Source organism: Rhinolophus sinicus, chromosome 5, assembly GCF_057876585.1.
Source record: "Rhinolophus sinicus isolate RSI-liver-muscle chromosome 5, RSI-T2T, whole genome shotgun sequence".
NCBI lineage: Eukaryota > Metazoa > Chordata > Mammalia > Chiroptera > Rhinolophidae > Rhinolophus > Rhinolophus sinicus.
This window is the reverse complement of record NC_142505.1, coordinates 7,827,766-7,849,585: the sequence shown is the minus strand read 5'-3', so window position 1 is coordinate 7,849,585 and position 21,820 is coordinate 7,827,766. Positions and strand designations below refer to the sequence as shown.

The window sequence follows — 21,820 nt, the reverse complement described above, 5'->3', positions numbered from 1 at the left end:
TCTCACATCATATACAAAAATTCAGTAGATCATAGACCTAACACTAAAAAATTCTTAGAAGAAAAAAATAGGAATAATTCTGAACAATCTTAGGTTAAGTGAAAGATTTTTTAGATATGACACCAAAAGCACAAGTGATAAGTGATTGATAAATTGGACTTCATAAAAATTAAAAACATCTGTGCTTCAAAGGACACCATCAAGAAGGTGAAAACACAACCCACAGACTATGAGAAAATATTTGTCTCTGATGAGACTCGTACCCAGAGTATATAAATAACTCTAATTTATAATTCATGCCGAGGGATTAGGTGATACTGGTAGAAACTTGAAAGACTTCAGACACAAATTGGCCACCTACCTCAAGACACTGGCAAATTTTGAAGATGCAGAGGATGAGAAGCTAGGTTTAAGGAAGAACAGAAATTCCTGCAAACTCACTTTTGAGGCAGTAAAGATTGCTTCAAAATCTCAATCAGAAGTTCTGGCAAGTCACACCAGAGGAACAGGGTGATCCAGGAGGATAATGACCGAACTGTCATCTAGATTCAACTCAGTCCTCCCCCTTCTCAATTCTGTTACTACCACAGCGGGCTGAATCGTATATACAGAATACATCAACATCAGGAGCATCTAAACTTTATTTTTTTCCAAGAGGATATTAAGTCATTTATTGATTACACATGATAATGGATGATAAACAAGTTTCACTCCCATCTATAATTTTACCTCGTACCATAATTCAATTTAGATATATTGCATAGGGAGTACCAAAAATCATTAATAACCAAATTCCATGACTCTGCTTGGGTGACCTTTTAATGATGATTTCCAGGTCACAACACAGTAACTGCCAAGAGAACTACACCAATGTTTCTGAAGACAATAGTTTCTGCTCCCAAACAGGCTGTAAACAAATTTCAAATGGAGCCTGGCATCACCCTCAAGGAATTCTAACTTCACATTGTTGGGGTACTTTACCAAGATGGCTTCAGACTAGACTAACTTTATGCAGCACATTTTTAAAAAGACACACTTATTCAGACTATTACTACATTTAGCAATCAATAGCATAGGTGCCAAAAAGTAAAATGAAACGAAACATTACATCAAAATTCTTTGTTGGAATGCCTTACACTTTCCACGGACAGAAACTAAACCCACCGGATAAATACAGGGCTTGCATTTTTTGCCCACGCACGAGTATTATCTCAAACATGTCTTCTTTGTAGTCCTAGGCCCTGCCACCACTGTGCTAGGCTGAGCTCACAAATCTGTTGTAACCTGGAGCTGCCCTGTCACCGCTCTGGTTCTCCCCTCCTGCTAAGCTTTGTTTTCCGGCAATAATTAAAACCTTCTGCCACTGCCATTAACTACTGCTGCTATTGGAACCACGACAGCCACCATGGTTTCATATTTGGCAAAGGAATGGCCTCCACAGGGGCCAGAGCTTCTGCCTCAAAGTTTCCTCCTTTCATGGGTCCAAAAACTGAAGATTGACTGTTGTAATTGCCAAAATCAATGTAGTTTCTGTCGCCTCCAAAACTGTTTCCATCACGACCAAATCCATTACAGCCACATCCCCGCTGTCACCATATCCTCGCCACCACGACTGCCACCAAAACCACTGAAGTTTCCTCCAGGACCAAAGCTGTCATTCCCAACAAAACCACCTCCTCGACCACCACCGAAGCTTCCTCTTTGACTCTGAACCTCTTTGGCTGGATGAAGCACTAGCCATCTGTCGCTTAGATAGGGCTTCCCTTACTTGACAGTTACGGACATTCACAGCATGGTATTTCTGAATCATTGTCTTGTCTGCTGAGTCATGGTCCTCAAAGGTTACAAAAGCAAAGCCTCTCTTGTAGCCCCTGCCTCGGTTGGTCATGATTTCAGTCACTTCAGTTTCCCCATACTGTTCAAAACCATCTCTAAGGTGATGTACTTCAGTGTCGTCTTAATACCACTGACAAAAATCTTTTCCGCAGTGAAGTGGGCACCAGGTCTTTGAGACTCTTCTCTTCAGAAAGCCCTCTTTGGTCCCACAACTCTTCATCCACCTTGTATGGCCTTCACGGCTGCATCCACTCCCTCCTCGGTGGCACAGGTGACAAACTCAAAGCCTTGGAGCACGTGGTGTTTGGATCTCTCATCACCACACAGTCCGGGAGCGCCCCCCACTGCTCAGAACGGCTCCTCGGACTCTCATCAGTTGTTTCAAAGCTCAAACCTCTCATGAAGAGCATCCGCAGCTATTCGGGCTCTTTGGGAGACTCTGACTTAAACACGAAGACCGCGGGAGGGGAGACTTTAACCACGCTACCTGCAGCGTCCACTGACAGAAAGCTCAACTTTTATACACATCTGGCATTCAATCAAACAAGCAGCTCCACAGATGGTACAGACACTGGACTTAGCAGGCAAGGACTTTAAAATAACTTAAGATCACTATTTCGAGAAAATGTAGAAAAATATGGGTAAGAGAATTTCAACAATATAGAATACATGAGGTTGGACAATTAAGTTTGCGAACTCATCCTAGAAAAAGTGCTACATACCTCACTGCTGAATATCACTATGGTTACCTTCCAAGTACTCCCCTTGGGAAGCTATGCTCCCTCGCCAGCACCCAGTCCACCCTTCAAAGCAATTTTGGAACTCTTTTTTCTGGAATGGGCATTAGAGCTGCCGTCATATTACCCTTGATGTCCTGAATGTCATCAAAATGTCTTCCTTTCAATAGTTCCTTTACCTTCAGGTAAAGAAAAAAGTCATTGGGGGCCAGATCAGGTGAATAGGGAGGGTGTTCCAATACAGTTATTTGTTTACTGGCTAAAAACTCCCTCACAGACAGTGCCGTGTGAGCTGGTCCATTGTTGTGATGCAAGAGCCATGAATTGTTGGCGAAAAGATCAGGTCATCTAACTTTTTCACGCAGCCTTTTCAGCACTTCCAAATAGTAAACTTGGTTAACTGTTTGTCCAGTTGGTACAAATTCATAATGAATGATTCCTCTGATATCAAAAAGAGGTTAGCAATATTGTCGCAACATCGTCACGAACATAACTTTCAGACCTCGTATAATACATGTAATTAAGAATAAACATATACCTGACTGAGTATATGACTAAAAAATATAATAAATGAAATAATAACTCAATGATTAGGTTTAAAAGCAGACTACTGAACTGAAAGGTCAACAAAAAACATTCAAACTGCAGGTGAAAAGAATAAAAAAGAAAACCAGAACCAAGCATAAGAGACCTGGGACACACGCAAAAGGTATAATATTTATGTAAATAGAATCACAAGGGAGGATAGAAAATGAGGTAGAAGCAACATTTAAAGAAGTAATGGGTGAGAATTTCCTAAAACAGATGAAACAAATCAACTGAGAGATTCAAACTTAAACCTCAAAGAGAAAATTCAAGAAAAAAATCGTATCAAGGTACAACACAGAGTACTGAAAACAAATGAGATAATCTTAAAAGTATCCAAAGGGGGGGGGGGAGAACACTTTACCTTCAATAACCTCCAGTGGCACAACAATAAGGATTATAGTTGGCTTATTAACAGTTATAATGGAAAATGGCATGGCGTTTTGTAAATGGGGGGGGGGGGGGACCAACAAAACCCCAACCCTGCCAACTTTGAATTCTACACCTACTGAAAAATACACTTCAAAAATGAAGGTGAAATCAAGACTTTTCAAGAGATACAAAAGGAAAGTCACTGATAACTGGACTGAGCACTAAGAAATTCTAAAGGGAGTTCTTTGAACAGGAGGAAAAAAACCTATTCCATTTAAGAAAGCATTGAAATGGAGAAAGAAACTAGACATAGTCAACAGGGAAAGGTGAATTATGTTCTATAATATTAAAGAAGTGGTAAAAATAATTTGGATTTAATTCAAGAATGCAACATGTAATCATTAGAAAAAAAACTAATAACCAAAATATGTAATTAACAAGATCACAGGAGAAAATAGAATAAAACATATTGGATTAATTAAAAATAAGATGTTACTTTGGAGGAAATTGGTGACTAGTACACAGGACTGCTATATAGTATTTTTTCAATTTCTATGAATCTATAGTTATTTCAAAATAAAAAGTGGGAAGAAAATAAAGCCTGCCCAAGGATACACAACTAACTATCATGTGGCAGGAGTGGGATTAAAACCAGTTTGAAGACGCTTTTAAAGAGTCTTTTATGTCTCCTCCGTTTGAAGTAGAAGAGATATTGAATAAGTGATTGTCTAGACAAATGTTATTTTACTTAAGCCTCATGCATGAAGGGTGGCTTGATTATGCTTAGAATTGAAATTGGACCACCTTAAGCCCTTAATTAGATACATTTTAAAATGTTCTTCGATAGTTTTGTATGTTCTTGCCTTGTCTCCTTCTACATTAAGAGTTTTCTGCCACTCCAGCCAGTGAACGTGACTTCTCTCATTAAGCTGCATGGCGCAAAGGTTAATAGGAAGGGGGGTGGGGAGGCCAGACTGCTTACTGCCTGTGTAGTCATGGCTGAGAAGTTACCTTGCCTCTCTGTGATTGTTTCCTCATCTGTGAAACTGGACAACTGTACCTACATCAGGGTGGTTGTGAGGACACCCAAACAAAGTAATAGTAGGTGCCTGACACTTGTGAGCTGTAATACTGCTGATGCTCTGGGATGTTGGAAGACCCTCCTCTACCTGTACTGGACCACTTCTAACATGTCTTTAAGACTGGGCATGAGGCATCACCTGCTGGGTAGCTTCCTGCATCATGGCTCCCACAGCCTCAGGACAGTACTTAGAACTGCATTTTATCTATTCACTCGACTTCCTCTTCCAAGAGCCAAGGCCGAGAAAAGCCCCATATTTATGTACCTTTGGCAATTTCAAGAGAGGGAGTAAATAAGGGCACGGAGTGGGGAATAGAGAGGACAGGGAGAAGAGGCAGCCTAGAATTCATCTGTGTCTAAGGTTAGAAAAATCACTGGAAATCTCCAGAAGTAAACCTGGGCACTTTGAAGTGAAGGATGAGATCATGACCAGCAAATCGTGGCCTTCAAACTAAAAAAGTGAATTTGAATAAAAAATTTAGGGAAAGGAAAAAAATAAACAAAAAAACTTGAACCTCTAAATGTTATGACAGTTTATTATTAAAGATTTATAGAATTATTCACTCTGACCTCTAAACAGTTTTTTTAATTATCAAAATTACTCCACCTCAAGTATAAGAACTATTCACTGGTGTGGTTAATGACATTGGGTTTTGAGTGGAAACAAGAGAAAAGAACCAAAGTTGCCCATTAAGTTTGGCTTTTTCATATTTCAAGTCTTAATGTTCTGACTTTATACAATTACTGAAACCAAATGTCTGCATCTTCCCATCTCTCTCCATCTTGCAAACCTTACTTATAAGAGGACAAATGCAACAGTAGGTTTCTCTGAAAGAAGGAGCTTGGTCCTGCGCACCGTCTCCCTTTCTGAATTTTGCTGATTGAATCCTAATACATTTGTTAACGTGACATGTCTCTATGTACTATATTTCTAGATCTATAGGAAAAGCCTCCTTTATATTGATTTAAACATCCGTGACTCATACTTTTACTGGTAAGAGATTCTTTCTAATCTGGGAGAAGGCAAGAGAGCAACTTCTTTCATAGAACAGCATACTTCCTGCTACCAAGACTTGAAGACACTTAGCTAATTTATGGATTTGGTGTACCAGGTTAACCCAGCAGAAGTCAAAGAGGCTTATAAACTGACTCTGAAGGAAATTACAAAGCCTTCATGGGGTCCTGAAATGATTAGATAGATGTTACCAAGCACTGGGGAAAAATAAATAAATAAAAAAGAAAAAAGAAATTAATGGATCCAAATACTACTCATGTCTGCTTTAAGAAAAAAAAAATTCTTAGAAGATGGTAAAAGTGAGAATTGTTGGCATACATTATGGGACTAGGGGGAAATACTAGGTTTATTAAGCACTTATGCCATTTTAGACACCACGGTATATTTTCACGCTGGGTATTTTCATGTTACTTCTTTTATTTCTAATAATAACCTACCCAGAAACACATTATCTCCATTTTATTAGGTTGGTGCAAAAGTAATTGTGGTTTTTGCAATTATTTTTAACCTTTTAAACCAGAATTACTTTTGCACTAACCTAATATACAGAATGCAAATAAAGCTCCGAGAACTTAAACATGTTGCCAGGGACACAGTTAAGAGAGCTGGGAACTGAATTCAGTTCTGAAGTGCCTAGAAACAAAACTGGGCAGTAAGAAAGGTGACACACTGAGACTTGGGGAGGAGTTAATAGTACTATATAAAACAGTCTTTTATAAATGTTTTCTTTTTTTTCCTGTTATTTTTTGGATCTTAAAAATTAGAAACTTAAATCACAATTGGTATACCACAGGTGCTTTTAAAAAAAAAGGTATTTTTTTTTTAGTTAGCCATTGGGTTTTCAATTGTAAAATGTCTGAAAATGTTTTTATTAGACAGGAGAATTTTATCAGATTATATTTCTGGATTGATTGGGACGACCAGATTCTAAGTATGTAGATCTGGGTTTTGGTTTTGGTTCTGCCAATAACTAGTGACATAACTTTCGATTTGTCATTAACTTCTATGGGTCTGTTTCTACGTCTATGAGATGAAAGAGAGTTCAACAAACTCTAAAATCATTCTGTGATATTACAAATGAAATGTCTGTTGGTAGGGCTTAAACGCTCTATTCAGGCAGTAATCCATTTATAAACACACCTGTGTGAAAATCAAATATGCAAAAGTAGAATAAATTTACGTGTTTTAAGTGTGGATATATGTGTGAAAAGGAAAGAGTTTCATTCCAAGAAATTTTGAAACAGTATATAATCTCTGATTAGAGCTCACTTAAGACTCACTCCTCAAGGTGACATTTCCAGCATTTTATACATAGTCTTTAATTTTTTTCTTTTCCAACTAAATGTACGGTCTAATAACTCAACTCAAATGATTATATGAGGTTCAAGGATAACAGGTTGACCGTAAGTTCCTAAGGGACCATCCATATCTATTTTAGGCCTCAAATAAATCTAGCATTATAGTAGCGTCTGGCACATAACGAGAACTCAAATACTGGTTTAATGAATAGTCAAAGTATGGCACTTTCCAGCTGACAGTTTGCTTTTTTAGATTTTAACTTAATTGAAGCTTATAATAATCTTGTCCAAAATGCAGGACTTCTGAGGCAAACAAAATGATACAGACTCAGAAAAGTTATTTCAGTTGCCTAAGATTAAGAGACTAGTAAATGGCAGAGCTGGAACTACAATTTAAAATTCCAATCCAAAGGCCTTTCAGTTAACTCCCAATACCTAATAAGAACAAATGATACGTTAGTGGATAGTTTCCCAGGGGAATACTTAGAAGGGACTTGTGGGAGATTAAAGATGGCCACAAACACATTGGTCTTCCTTCCATCAAGAAGTCGGGTCTAGGGCCAGTCCGGTGGCTCAGGCGGTTAGAGTTCCATGCTCCTAACTCCGAAGGCTGCCGGTTCGATCCCACATGGGCCAGTGGGCTCTCAACCACAAGGTTGCCAGTTCAATCCCTCGAGTCCCGCAAGGGATGGTGGGCTCCGCCCCCTGCAACTAAGATTGAACACGGCACCTTGAGCTGAGCTGCCACTGAGCTCCCAAATGGCTCAGTTGGTTGGAGCGTGTCCTCTCAACCACAAGGTTGCTGGTTCGACTCCTGCAAGGGATGGTGGGCTGTGCCCCCTGCAACTAGCAACGGCAACTGAACCTGGAGCTGAGCTGCGTGCTCCACAACTAAGACTGAAAGGACAACTTGACTTGGAAAAAAAGGCCTGGAAGTACACACTGTTCCCCAATAAAGTCCTATAAAGAAAAAAAAAAAAAAAAAAGAAGTCGGGTGTACAACCTGTCCTCCTGAATCAGGGCAGGCTCTCTTAACTGCCTTGCCCAATAGAAAATAGTGCCATTTTCCAGTTCCCAGCCTGGGAACGTCATGTCCTATCTCTTGGAATGTTCTTTCTGGGAGTCCTGAGCTGCCACGCAAGAAGTATGCTCACCCTGCTAGACAGCACAGGGAGAGAGGCCGAGACAACACGCAGAGACAGGACACAGCTGCCCGCTAAGGACAGGACTGGAAGGAAGCTGTCTTGGACCCACTGGATGAACCTACCTGTGAGGTGACTACCACGAAATGACTCAACTAATACCACATGGGACCAGAGGGCAAAGTGTGGAGGCTTTAGGTGACACACCTTCCATCTAGAGGTGTGATCTCTGATGCCCTTACTTTGAATTTGGATAGAACCTTTGACCAGTAGAGGTGGGTAGAAGTTGTGCAGTGCCAGGTAGGGGCCCAAGTCAAAAGACACTTGCAAGTTCTCCTTGTCACTTGGGATACTTTTATCTGTTACAAGCAGCCATGTAAAAAGCCCAACTACTCTGAAACCACCCTCATATGAAGAAGTCCAAGAAAACTCTTAGATGGTCTGTGTGGAGACAGTGATGCCAGCCAGCCCTGGGGGTCTAGGCATTAGGCCTGAGTGAAGTCAGCTCAGGCCTCGGCAGCAGCTTAGCAATGAGGGGAACACGGAGTGAACAGAGCCAATGCCACAGGGAGTACAGTTTTCCCAGCTGAGTGAGTCTACCTGAGTTTCTCACTTGTAAAAATTATGAGACACAACAAAATGAGTATGGTTTTAAGCCACTAGGTCTTGTGGTAGTTACACAGCCATGGATCACTGCAGCAAGAGCACTCACCGCTGATGCTCAGGCGTGGATTCTTGAAGGGTCTGGTAACAGTGATAATCAGAGCCTTCCAAAAGAAGGTCTACCGAGAGAGCCCCAACCCTGCACACTGCGGCTTTAGAAAACCTAAGAAGAATGATGAGGTCTCAGAGTGTGTCATGATGTATGGAATGTAGGAGAATCAGCCTAAAAAACTAATTAGGGACGGCCGGATGGCTCAGTTGGTTAGAGCGTGAGCGCCGAACAGGGTTGCAGGTTCGATTCCCACATGGGCCAGTGAGCTGCACCCTCCACAACTAGATGGAAGACAATGAGCTGCCACTGAGCTTCCGGAGGAGCAGCCGGATGGCTCAGTTGGTTAGAGCGCGAGCTCTCAACAACAAAGTTGCTGGTTCAAGTCCCGCATGGGATTGTGGGCTGCACCCCCAGCAACTAAAGATTGAAAACGGCTACTGGACTTGGAGCTGAGCTGCACCCTCCACAACTAGATTGAAGGACAACGACTTGGAGCTGATAGGCTCTGGAGAAACATACTGTCCCCCAATAAAATTAAAAACAAACAAACAAAAAAACCCCACAAAAACTAATTAATGATAAGAAAGAAGTAACTTGACTGGAATAGAGTTGAGGTAACAAAGCAATGATTCTAGCTGGTAACGTGTTTCCCTGATTATAAGACATAGCTGGACAATCAGCTCAAATGCGTCTTTTGGAGCAAAAATTAATATGAGACCTGGTCTTATTTAACTATAGAAAAATAAGACCGGGTATGATATGATATGATGTGGTATGATATAAGAAATATAATATAATGTAATATAATAAACATAAGACTGGGTCTTAATATTAATTTTTGTTCCAAAAGACGCATTAGAGCTGATTGTCCAGCTGGGTCTTATTTTCGGGGAAACATGTATAAAAGCAGCCTCTATTTCGTCAGGTAAGTGAACAGGTCTAACTGTAGGCAAACTGATCAAAGAGTCAATTTTTCCAGCTCTTTTCTCCCTAGTTTGATCAAGTAAAAGATATGGTATCAGTAATCAATGCATACAGTGTAAATCAATTTCAATCAATGCTTATCTGATAAAGCCTTGTGACTGAAATGTACAATGAAAATTTTCCTATCTCAAGAAAATTTTAGGCATAAGGAAGTAAAAGGTATTTTTGAGGCGTAAGAACGACTCTTTTTGCTGCTCCAGAACTAACACCCAGTTACCTTGAAGACACCACTTTGGCCATTTTAGGGTATGTGGGCATGGGGTGGGGGTAGAATAAATCAGAAGGAAATGTCTGTGGTCCTAAGAAAACGTGATCTTTGCTATCCTGGAAAAACTGAATCCTGCAGCTGAAAAACAAAACATGTTCTAATTTATTCCAGCAATAGTTCTGGACTCTTCCTTCCAGATAAACCTAATCACCCAAGTGGAAGGGATCCAGGGCAGCCAGCCAATGAGGTTCCTTTCTGCACCCACATACCAATCTTCAGGTGAGTCAATTCACAGTTTGTCAGTAGGTGCAATGAAAACAGGACATGCTGCCGACGAGTCCCCCATGGGAAGGCTGGGGAAAAGCCAGGAAGCATGCCCACCCTGTACCTCTAATTACCACTCCTGTCAGTGACAAACAATTAAGTGACTTCCTTACCCCTTAATTACCATGTAGCACAAAAATGATTATGTGTGCTGTGAAATGTACCAGATCCAGCTGTAAGTGGCACTGAACAGTTCATGTGTACGTATCACTTTCACAAAGTGGTAGAAAACGTGGGAGTTTTGAAAATAAAAATCTAAGTTCCCAGGTATTAGAAATAAGAGTGAGTGATGATGAGGGAGTAAAAATTCAGTGACCTGGAAAGAAAATGTTCTTTGAATACTCTTGCGTGGACTATCTAAGGGACAGAAAAACCGACCATAAGAATGGCTTCTCTGCAATGAAGGAGTCAAACAGCTGTGGCAAGGTGGTCAGTGGTGCACAGAACACAGGCTTTTGTTTGCAAAGTTGCACATATTAATAGCTATGAGGTCATCACATTTTCATCAGCTATGAAAACATCATGAAGAATTCGTCCAACTTTTTATGGAAATCTACCATTTTACTTCCTTCTCTGGCAACCTAGAGTGAGGCACACAGTGATACAGAGAGGAGAAATAATGAAAAGGAGGAGTGAGAGAACCGTCCTCTGTGAGACGGAAGAGTGGCTTGGCTGGAGAAAGACTGGGTTCTGTCAAGCAGCAGTGCAAGAAACAGTCCAGGACGGACAGGCAAGAAATGATGCTTGAGAACTGACAAGGGTCCTAATCAGGAAAAACTCCTGAATTCCCTACTAAAGAGTTTGAAATTTTAGCCTGAGAGAGAGAGGGAGGTTACCTATTGAAGTACTGTGCTCACATTTGTATTTTTAAAGATTCTGCTGCATACTATGATTCCATTTATATGAAATCAAAACAGGGGTAACTAATCCATGGTGTTAAGAGACCGGCCAGCAACTGCTCTTACAGGAGGTAGAACAACTGGAAAGGAGTATGAGGAAGCTTTGGGAGGGCTGGTAATGTTATGTTCTTGATGTGGGTGCTGTTTGTGGGCTCCGTCTGTGAAAAATTCACCAGTTATATAGATGTACCCACTCATTTGAATGTAAGTTATAACTCAATAAAAACTTAAAAAACAAAGATTACTTTGGCTGAAGAATGGATAACGGAATGAAGGAGACAGGCAACAGATGACGGGAGGGACCTAAGGGAGTAATGAAGGGGCTGGGCATTATCAGATGAACTAAAGCGCCAAGAAGGATTTGATTTGGTGGCTAAACAGCTGAAACAGAATGAAGAAGTGGGAGAATGATGCAGTCCCAGATGAGCGGAAGCTGCAGGCTGGAGGATTGGGCAGATGGCTGTGCTATGTCCTGATAAAGGGCAGAGAGGAGGGAAGCCCTCCTGGCCTCCAGCATCTCGTTTATAAAAAGAGAAAGTATACCCAAGACAATCCTTAAGGTCTGATAATAGTAAAAACAGTAAGAACTTGAACAGCTCACAGATAACGAGATGCCAAAAAAGCAAAACCTGGCTGAAGACAAAGAGACTCAAAAAAATGCTTCCAGTGAAGGAGCAAAACCAAACAACTGTGAAAAAACACCAAAATTAGTGTCTACATCAGTATTCGCTTATACAAGGGCACACCTCAAAAATTCCTAGAGGCGGGGGTGGTAGAGAAGAGAGCCCCCAAAACTGCGCTGAAGGTCAGGAGGCATGTGTGGAAGACCGACAAGGGTAAACATGCAGGAGGACATCAAGCTACTGTAACAGAACAATCAGAAGAGCAGAACTGTGGCCTGTAAACACGCCTCCCCCGCTGTCTACACCTATGTCTGATGGGTAGACACTGCAAACAATGGTTTTGTGGCTGGAACTGGGCCATCTATGGGTTCCTTATAAAACATGCTCCACAGATGAAACACTGCAGAAGTAGTTCGCAGCAGCTGAAGGGTCTGGGAAATTACAGGCCGAGCAAGAACATCTTTACCAAAGGATTACGAACAGTTCAAGATAAAACCATTAGGTATGTTCTAGCAGCTACTGCTCGAAATGTGGTGACCTGCAGCGGAAGGAAACTGCTCGTGAGGGTAGAATGGACAAGGGGTAAAAAGTGTTTAAAACCATGTATTCGTGCCTGCAATGCTTTAAAATGGTAAATTAACAAGCAGGGAAAATAACATCCTCTTTTCTTCTTAAATATGCTGTGAATCCAATACTGTGTTATAAATAGAGAAAGCCACCCCCAGAAAAGCTGGCAAATTCAAGAAGAAAAAGAGCTATTTTAGGTTTCCTCGCTCTCCTTTCAGTCTGTAAGAGCAGGGTAAAGTATTTATACAAGGAAACAGATTTTTGTCTCAAAAATCAAATATTTCAATCTGGTAGAAATTGGAACAATAGTCCATCAAATTAGACTTTAACGTCTGCCTCCACGCTCTGCGGTCTTCCCAAGGCTGGGTGACACGATGGCCGCGTCGAAGGCCGTCCCCTTCAGGAGCAGGTGTGCCTTCCCCCAGCCTCCTCCTGCCTGTGGGATTCTCAACCTAGAGATGCCTCAAGCGCACAGTCATCTCCTTTTGGGCACAAGGCTCTTTATACTAAATGCTCCCCAAGAATCTAAAAACAACACAACCGTTCATGGCTTAAGAGCGCACTGGAAAAGAGCTGTCAAGGGCAAACCTTGGCTTTGGTTGCAGCTGAGGCAAGAGCAGCTGCTGCGGCTGTGGCGACGTTTCCTTCAGAAATTTCATGTTCTACTTTCTTCTTCCCAATATCACTTTCTCGTTCTTTACAAGTATCAGTGAGTTCCTTGTTCTCTTCAGTCTCCTTTTCTTCTGGAAAAAAATGAATAAATAAAATAACTCAGAAAGCTTTATTAGCAGTGTGCCCCATCTCTAAAAGCCACCGACTTCTCACTTCTGCCACATGACAAACGAGGACTGATGTTACAAAGAGACCTTTTTAAGATTTTTGCTGAACCATCCCATGCATGTAAGTCTGCCTCTATCTGAGACAGATTTGCTAAATAGTACACTTTGTCTTCCCTTCCTTTCTCTAAGCTCTGTGTGTAGTCCCCTTGGATATAAAGGAAAATTCAGGGGAACAAAAAGCTAAGACCAACATGTTTGTCCCTTAATCAGTGAAATGCCCTGGGAAATCCCAGGGTCTGGAGGAAATCAGAAAAGCCAAGAAGAGAGCACTTCCGCAAGCTTCTGCCAGGCACGATGAGATCTGCCAGCAACTGACACTGAACATGAAATGGCAGGTCTGTGTGGTGACCAACTTATCTGTCTGTATACTACTGAAAACAATGCAGCTTCTAGCATTAGCACTGCTACCTACTTACCATATAAAACTCAAACTGCATATTTATTGTTACATTAAGAAACAAACTCAAAATAAACGAGGAATTATTCCTACATAATTAAACTGCCCACATTTCTCCAGTGGCTTTTACAGTTTCATATAATAAAGTTTAAAGACTTTCCTCAAATTACCTGATTTGGCGTCCTCACTAACTTCACTATCCTGTTCCTTCTCGCTATTTTTTTCGTTTTCTCCGTCTTGTGCTTTATCGCCTTCATCCGTTTCATTTTCCCCTTTGTTTTCTGCCTGAAAGGAGTAGAAGAGGATAGAGAGTGAGTAAAAAATGGCCCCTTTACAAGTGATATAGCACAGAATAACTAAAAGTTCTCGTATTTTTGACAAAAAGTGGACTAGGTTCAAAAGGGCCTTGGAGAGAAACGCTGGAATAGAAATTAATAAATTCAGAGAAATAACTTTCACTCCCTCAACACCTGAGTGCTCGCTCACAAGATAAGCCACCCCCCAGGGACACAGGCCCTGCCCGCTGTGCATCCTCTGCTATAAGCCCACGGTTACAACACTCAAAGGAATGCCAGGGGAATTCATTTATATTATTGATCGGTCAAATGGAGAACTACTTAATAAATAAATGATCAGTTTATTGTCCAAAAGGACTAACAGCACCTATAATGCACAATACCAACCAAGAAAAAAAATGGAATGCTGCTGAACTAAAAAGGTGACAAAGCCCTGTAACACAGCCACTTGCCAACGGTTTGTAGCAAGAGCCACAATAGAGCAGCAGTGAGCATCCTCGCTCTGGGGACCAAAAACTTCAATTCCTCTGGTCAACATTTGGGATCATTTGCTGACTTTGAAATCCCTGTAACCTTGGAAAACCTGTAATATCACCTATAAAATGAGAAGACTATCACTGACTTGATGAAACTGTTTTAGGAATGAGATGAATTCATAAATGTAAAGTACAAAGCACAGTATCTGGAACATTGTAAGAATTGTAACTAATTTTACTCTCACCCTCTCCTTATCTATATATAACTTTAAAACACCTCATGTAATTTAAGACCGCAGATCCCTGCTTGTATCTTTCCACTCACATAGTGACGGACTGCTCTCATGTGCTCTGACCTTGAAGACTAACGTCCTGCCCCGCCTAGTGCACTTGCACTTACGCCTCCATGGGTCAGGGATCAGGCCCCGTACACACGGCACTTCGATGCCCTCCACACACTGGCTTCAGTGTCTCCCCTCCGCCACCTGTTGGAATCTTTGATTCCGTATCCTCCATTTCAATCTCTCTAGGTCTACCTGCTCTTTCAAATCTACCTTAAATGTCATCTTCTCAGTAAGTCTTTCCTAAATATCTTTCTGCTGGCAGTCAACTTTCTTAAAAAAAATCCCTTAATCTTCTATAATTCTCTTCTGACACAAGGTTAGGACCTAAACCCTGTAATTCAATATTCCTAAGAACTACGACTCTTATATTCACATTCCCAAATGTGCCTGAAAAGGGTACTAAACAAGAGGTAGGGAGAGGATAAATGTTCACCAAATGAATAAATGAAAAACGTCCTATATTATGTTTTGAGAGAACTATCCCTTAAAACCCAGCAAAGTCCAAATGGCGACACAATTATTTACAGCCCCTGCGAGGGACTAAAGGTCAAAATAAACCCAAACCATTATGCCCTGAAAGGCATCCTCTCTGTGGCTTTTCTGTTCTGAGGGAATTCAAACAGGCTTCACCTTCTCAGGCTGCTGACCGTCAGTATCTGTTTCCATTTTTTCCTCTTCAGTTCCTTCTACAAAGAAAATAAGAACAAGTAATACAATACGGGAAAAAAAGTAAAAGGTATATAGCTATGAAACTCTGAAATACAACTACACACGGTATTATGGATGAGTCTCACAACCGTACGGCTGGTATAAGAAGTCTAATACAAAAACAATACACACTTTATGATTCTGATGAAGTTCAAAAATGGGTGTTAGAAATCGGACAGCAGTTAACCAGGGAAGGGGTGCAAAATTGGAAAGCAGGTTTGTGGGGAGGATCCTAGGTTGACGATCTGTTTCTTGATCCTGGGGCTATTTAACTGATAGGTCTCACTTTTCTGTATGTATTAAAAGTCAAAATGTTTTTAGTAAAAAAGGCAAAAATACTTTTGTTATTATTTAACAGCGACTTCATGAGTCAGGTACTGGAGAAGCAATGCTGAGCTAGATATTCCCCGAAACCGAAGAGCATCATGTTCCGGCGGGAGAGGACACAGCCAGCACACATGCGCACATGAGGTGCTGAGGATGCAACTATCTCAGTCAGGGAAGGACAAATAACTGCATAAGCATCTTCTAGGCAGACACGACTGGGGGTGTGTGCATGTACAGAGAAGGGCATTTCAAGGAAAAGAGACAAAAGACTCAAGGGTGCAGGGGAAACGTTAAGTCACCAGTGATGACCAGAAAAGGACAGAGAAGAGAAATCAGAAAGAGGGAGATAATGCCACATAATGAACACTCTGAATGTGGTAGTAAGGTGGTCAACTATATCCCACAGATAAAAAGTTAATAGAGATTTTTAAAACACAAACAAAACACAATCAGATAAATATTTTTGGTTTTAGAACTTTATACAGAAACAAATATTTCAAACATAACGAGGGTTTGGTACAATTTTAAATAAAAGCGTTCAAATATCCTGTAGCTTAATTATCCTCTTATAAATGATAAGACTAATAGTATTTACACTCAATGAGAATATGAATATGTAAACATAGTTAAACAAGTATGTTTAAAACTAACAGTGTTAAAGTTATTGAATAGGAAAATCTCGTTCTCTAATTCTTGAGGATGAATCAGATTACCCTGCCTCCTGAGTTAAGACTGACTAGGAGTTCCCAGGGACATATTTTGGGACACTGGGAATCTCACATAAGGATCACCATCTTCCAAAAAAATGCCATAAGCCTACAGGACCAGAAGCTGGACCAGAGTATGGAAGAAGCAGGGGCAGGGTCACCGAGACAGGTGCCTGTAACAGCACCCCCGAGAAAGCTGAGCCACGGATCGGCCAGGGCCAGGGCAGGGAAAGGAAGCCTGAGTTCCCACACAGAGCCAGCCACAAGGGGGGCCAATGTGACTTCAAGCCAGTGGCAAGCCCTGGCTACGAGAAGCAGAATCCTCTGCAAGCAGTTTTTTCCAATACCCATTTTAGCCAAGATGATGCCCAAGTAATGAGCCCCAAACAACAAACACCAAGAAAGGAAGCCACTAAGACTGACCAGAAACATTAATCAACAAGTTCAGAACCCAATGAGATCTGTCAGATCCTGAATGGAGAACAGCCATGGATGCAATATGTAAATAAATAACACAGAGAATCACAAAGATCTCTCATCAACAAGAGAATGTTAGAGATGGTCAAAGATTTCAAAAAATAATCAAAAGATCAAAGCAGTGTTAAGTGAAGAATTACAAAACTGTAAAACTACCTAAAGAAATGATCCATACGCAGGACAGGAAGATGGAAAATATGGAAGCAAATGTGGAAATTGTATGTGGATTTTTGACTGCACGAGGGTCAGTGCCCCTAACCCCCATTGTTCAAGGGTCAACTGTACTCAACTCTGTCACAGGAGCACAAAATCAGCCACGAAAGCAGCTTGAAAATGAATGAGTGTGGCTGTGTTCCACTGAGATCTGAACGTCATATAATTTTTATGTGTCATGAATTATTATTATTCTTTCGATTTTTTCCCAACCATTTAAAACTGTCAAACCATTCTTATATTGTGAGCTAAATAAAAACAAGTGGCAACCTGGATTTGGCCGAAAAAGCAAAATCTGCTAGCCCCTGCTCTAGAAAGAGGATCCACTGACTGCATTCGAATCCTGTCCCCACAATTTACTAACTCAAGTGACCATAGGCAAGCTACATAGCTGACAGGAGCCTCGGTCTGCCTTCCTACAAAAGGAAAATAATAGTACCTCCTTCTGAAGTGTACTGCTAAGGATTAAACAAGCTGTTTTGTGTAAAATGCTAATAACTCTCTTGCTCATTTTAAGTGCTCAATGACAATTTATTAGAAAACTCAGTTAACTGGACCCAGATCCTATCTCTCTTGTCACATGAGCCCCTTCAGTGGCCTCTGGCACTGCCTCAGTGACAACAAAGGACTCTCCTTCTGTCCCGACTGCCAGAAGAGCCTTCCCAATCTGGTGTGTCATTTGTGACTTCCCCTCTCCATGTGCCTTTGACTTTTCTGTAAAAGGTCAAAGAGTTTTATAAAATCACCTGCCCCATGTCCCATTATACCTTAAAGTGTTACTAATGGGACAAGGTGTCAAATGGTACACCCACTGTCTATGGTTGTTTTTGTAATACAAAGGCAAAACAGTTGCGACAGACCTAAAACTTTTACCATCTGGCCCTTTACAGAAAAAATAAGCTAACCCGTTATAGAAAATTCATACTAATGTGATAGTCCTCCTTGTGAATAAATATACTTTGGAGATGTCTTACTGTCAAGGTCTCAGCTTTAATGTCGGGAACTGAGGGACACTGGCAGACAGGTGATGTGACCACGTTGAAGAGACTCTGGGCCGGGGGGCCTCACGGGATCCCTGCCTCATGAGTTGCATGTCCCCTGAGTGTGAGGAGCATCTGTGACTTGTTCCTAACAGAATATAGCAAAGGTGACGGGATGTTAGTTATATCGCAGCCCGTGTTGTTAGTAGCCTCGCTCTAGAGACTCTCCTTGCCAGCCTGATGAAGAGGCTGCCATGCTGGGGAAGCCTACATAGCAAGAACTGTGGTGTCGCTAGGAGCTGAGGGCAGCTTCCAGATGACAACCAGCAAGAAGCTGGGGCTTTTAGTTCTCCACGTGCAAGTCGATGAATTCTGACAACAGGAGTGAGCTTGGAGGTGGATTCTTCAACAGTCAAGCCTCAGACGAGAAGGCAGCCCAGGCGCCACGTCCACTGCAGCCTTGGGAAAGCCTAAGCAGTGAATCTGCACAGATTGCACTCACAGAAGCTATGAGATAATAAATGTACCTTGTTTAGAGCCACTAACTCTAGTTATTTGTTATGTATCAATAGATAACTACTATACCTACTAAACTTAAATCTCATCCAACGGTGAGAAGCAAATGAGCTAGCACCCATGATAAAAATACCTTCAGAGCCCAGAAGTAGGAAATGTCATTGTCATTCAGGTTCCGCTTTATCCCTTGCTCCATCTCCCACAGATGAAGCAGTGACACCCCTAACTGGTTACGCCTCATGCCACCAGTCCTACTTTCCTTGGCGACGTCTCTGTCTCTCTTTTACCTTTCCTAGAAAGCTGAGCTAAGCTCCTGTTTTCCTCCCATCCATCAGTCCAGAACTCTTTCCATCATGATCACCACCCCTTTCTCCTAGCTTCTGCAATGAAGCGTCTTTCAGTCTAGTTAATAACATGGTGGGCAAAACCAAAACGAGGAGGTCGAGAAACCACTTCCCAAAGAGTTGAGGGAACAGGGAAAGTTAGCTTCGAAGACAGAAACAAATGCTTGTAAATACCTGCCTTTAATAAAGTATGTTAGGACTAAGCAACGATGCTCCCTGGGAGGAACTATGATTATTTGGTGGGAGCTCTCTCCATTTCCTGCACATAGTCCATAAACCATCAATACCTACTTTCGAAAGCTGGCTGAATCACGTCACTTCTATTCTCTGGTGACTTCTCAATGTTCATTATAAAAAAGTGCATCAAAATCAGCCCAACACACATCTATTCAGCTGCACTTGGCCACAGTACCTGCTCCCCACAGACTCCTTGGTATTATTTCCAGAATATGCCAGCTATGTTCATTCTTTTTTCCTTTTTCATTATTGTTTAAAAGGTCACCTTGCCTTGTGAAGCCTTCCCCAACTGACCCAAGCATAAGTAACTGTGTTTCCTCCACATGTGCCTATATCTGTAGCTGTATTTCTTTTTAAATACTATCTCCCCCAAAACTGAGTCTTTTCCAAGACCAGAGTGTTTGTTTAGAGATTCATGAAGTGTGGTATAGGTAAACTGGGGGGTCCCCAAGGTCAACATTATTTTCATAGCAACACTAACACGTGATTTGCCTTTTCACTCTCATCTTGCACAAGTGTAAAGTGTGGCTTTCCCGAGGCTGCATGATGCCTGAAGAATTCAGCTTTAGGAATGTACACCTGTGTGCTACTTTGCTTGAAAAGTTTCTCAGTTTTAATTTCTAAAACAGTAAACATAAATATATAACCCCAATAAACTGGAACATTTGGGGGTCCCTCGATATTTTTAAAGAGTCAAAAAAGTCCTGACCAAAAAGTTTGAGACCTGCCATCCAATAATTCTTGTCTTCTCAGGAGACCCACAGTGGGTACTCAGTCAACACTCCTGGGAGACTGATTAGGTTGTTCCCTGTGTTCAAGTTCAAGGATTCTATGAAGCTGGCAATATGCAGTCCAACCAAGCTGACGAGCCTTGCAAAACACTCTCTAACACAGCTCCAACCCACCTGTGTGAGCTGCCCACTTTCCACGTCCTTATTTGAACTTTGTATTGTGGCCAACCCCGTTTACTTCCCACCCTCTGAACAACCTCCCGTTTCTGACTCTGTAACTTTGTTCACAATGTTTTACAGAATCGAATACCTGCTCCAATCTGGCTCAGTGACATTCTAAACCTTTTGCAATGTTCAGCTCAAACCCTACTTTCTTTGTAAAGTCTTCCTGTCTAAAATTACGTGTCCCCTTGTGTTGATTCTTACAGCACTTCCTACGTACAGTCGTCCTCGAACAATAATACTATGCTTCATTGTATCCTCCCACACTGAATTATCTTTCCATGTATGTGTACCATCACAAAATATAGCCCCATATAGAGGGTATTACCTGTATCTCATACAACTGTCCATAGCAAGTAATCTATATAAAGTAACCAAAACATCTGATTTGATAAAACAGTCTCGCAGAAGGTAGGTAGAAAATTACATTATGTAATAGAAGCCAATTTCTTCCTAAAAGTAAATAAATATTACTATCTAATAAATATTGAGTCCTCAGGCAAGTGACTTAAGTTGTACCCAGTATTAGCTAGTTTTTAGAGGTTAAATGTCCATTATGAGCTGCTCAGAAGTTTGCATCTGTATTTCAATGGCTCTTGAAACAGATCTGAAAGAGCCCTTCAAATGTCACAGAGAAGAGAGAAGCCCGCTGCATAGGATGTTAAGTCTGATCAATGAATATGGTTCCCTTGTTTCCTTAGATTCACTAGCCTCGTTTGTTTGCACACACACTATTTTAAAAGTGCCTTATTTAAAAAATTGTTATGAAAATCCTCATGGTGAGAATGAAGCAATTTATACTTATATGCTCCAAATAGTCTCTGAGACCAGAATTTTAACAGGCATTTCTGGGCTTTATGTTCCTAGAAAGTGACCCTTTTTAATTTTATTATTGTCAGGATGCTCTTACTTGCCTGAGGGACTAGAGACAAGTTCTTAACCTCGAAAACTAGCAGTGATTAGTTGGGTTCCTCTACACAGAGCTGTGTGACAAAAAAGTCTTATTATTTGACAAGGAAACTATTTTTTCCAATATTATTATTTTTACATTATTAGTACTTAACAGCTGTAACATAGTAAATTAAGCACCATAATAAAAAGTATGACAAATCTACCACCCAAGTACAATATTCTTTTGTAAGGAAAACGCTCCATCATTCTATTTCAGATCAGTGTTCTATGTAATAGGGCACTGTTTTGCTATATAAAGTGTAAGTTGAAATGTAAAGTTAATACTTCCTTTCTTTGCACTCCCTACTTAGAATAGGGTTCAGAAAGAGGAGGTACACTGTTGATATCCCACAACAACTTTGCCGAGCTAATTCCACAGGGAGTAGTACCATTTGTTTCCTATTTTATTCTACTGGTCACAGCTCAATATGAATCACAGTAACTTTAACAGGCCATCATTCGTTCCAGAAAGCTATTTATAACTCATGTGGAAATATTCACATTATGCTGCTATTCTCCTTATTAAATGGGAAAAAGACACAAACTGTGCTGCTACAACTTGGGAGTACACTTTGCATTTCTGGGAGGTTACCTGATAGGCTACTTCCAGAGACTATGAATCAATTTTACCACTCACGTCTCTCAAAGAATGACCCCTTGCATCTCCAA

At 41.0% G+C, this 21,820-nt stretch overlaps 1 protein-coding gene across 2 annotated transcripts in view; it reads right to left on the bottom strand.

The window, feature by feature from the left end:
• SMARCC1 (SWI/SNF related BAF chromatin remodeling complex subunit C1) overlaps positions 1-21,820 on the bottom strand; it is a 137,324-nt gene that overhangs the window by 27,349 nt on the left and 88,155 nt on the right. For both annotated transcript variants that reach the window (XM_019723988.3, XM_019723987.3), the window contains exons 22-24: positions 15,369-15,424; positions 13,793-13,907; positions 12,975-13,129 (exon numbers count right to left, since the gene is read on the bottom strand). In XM_019723988.3, the coding sequence (XP_019579547.2) occupies positions 12,975-13,129; positions 13,793-13,907; positions 15,369-15,424 (326 nt within the window). The remainder of the gene's footprint in view (positions 1-12,974; positions 13,130-13,792; positions 13,908-15,368; positions 15,425-21,820) is intronic.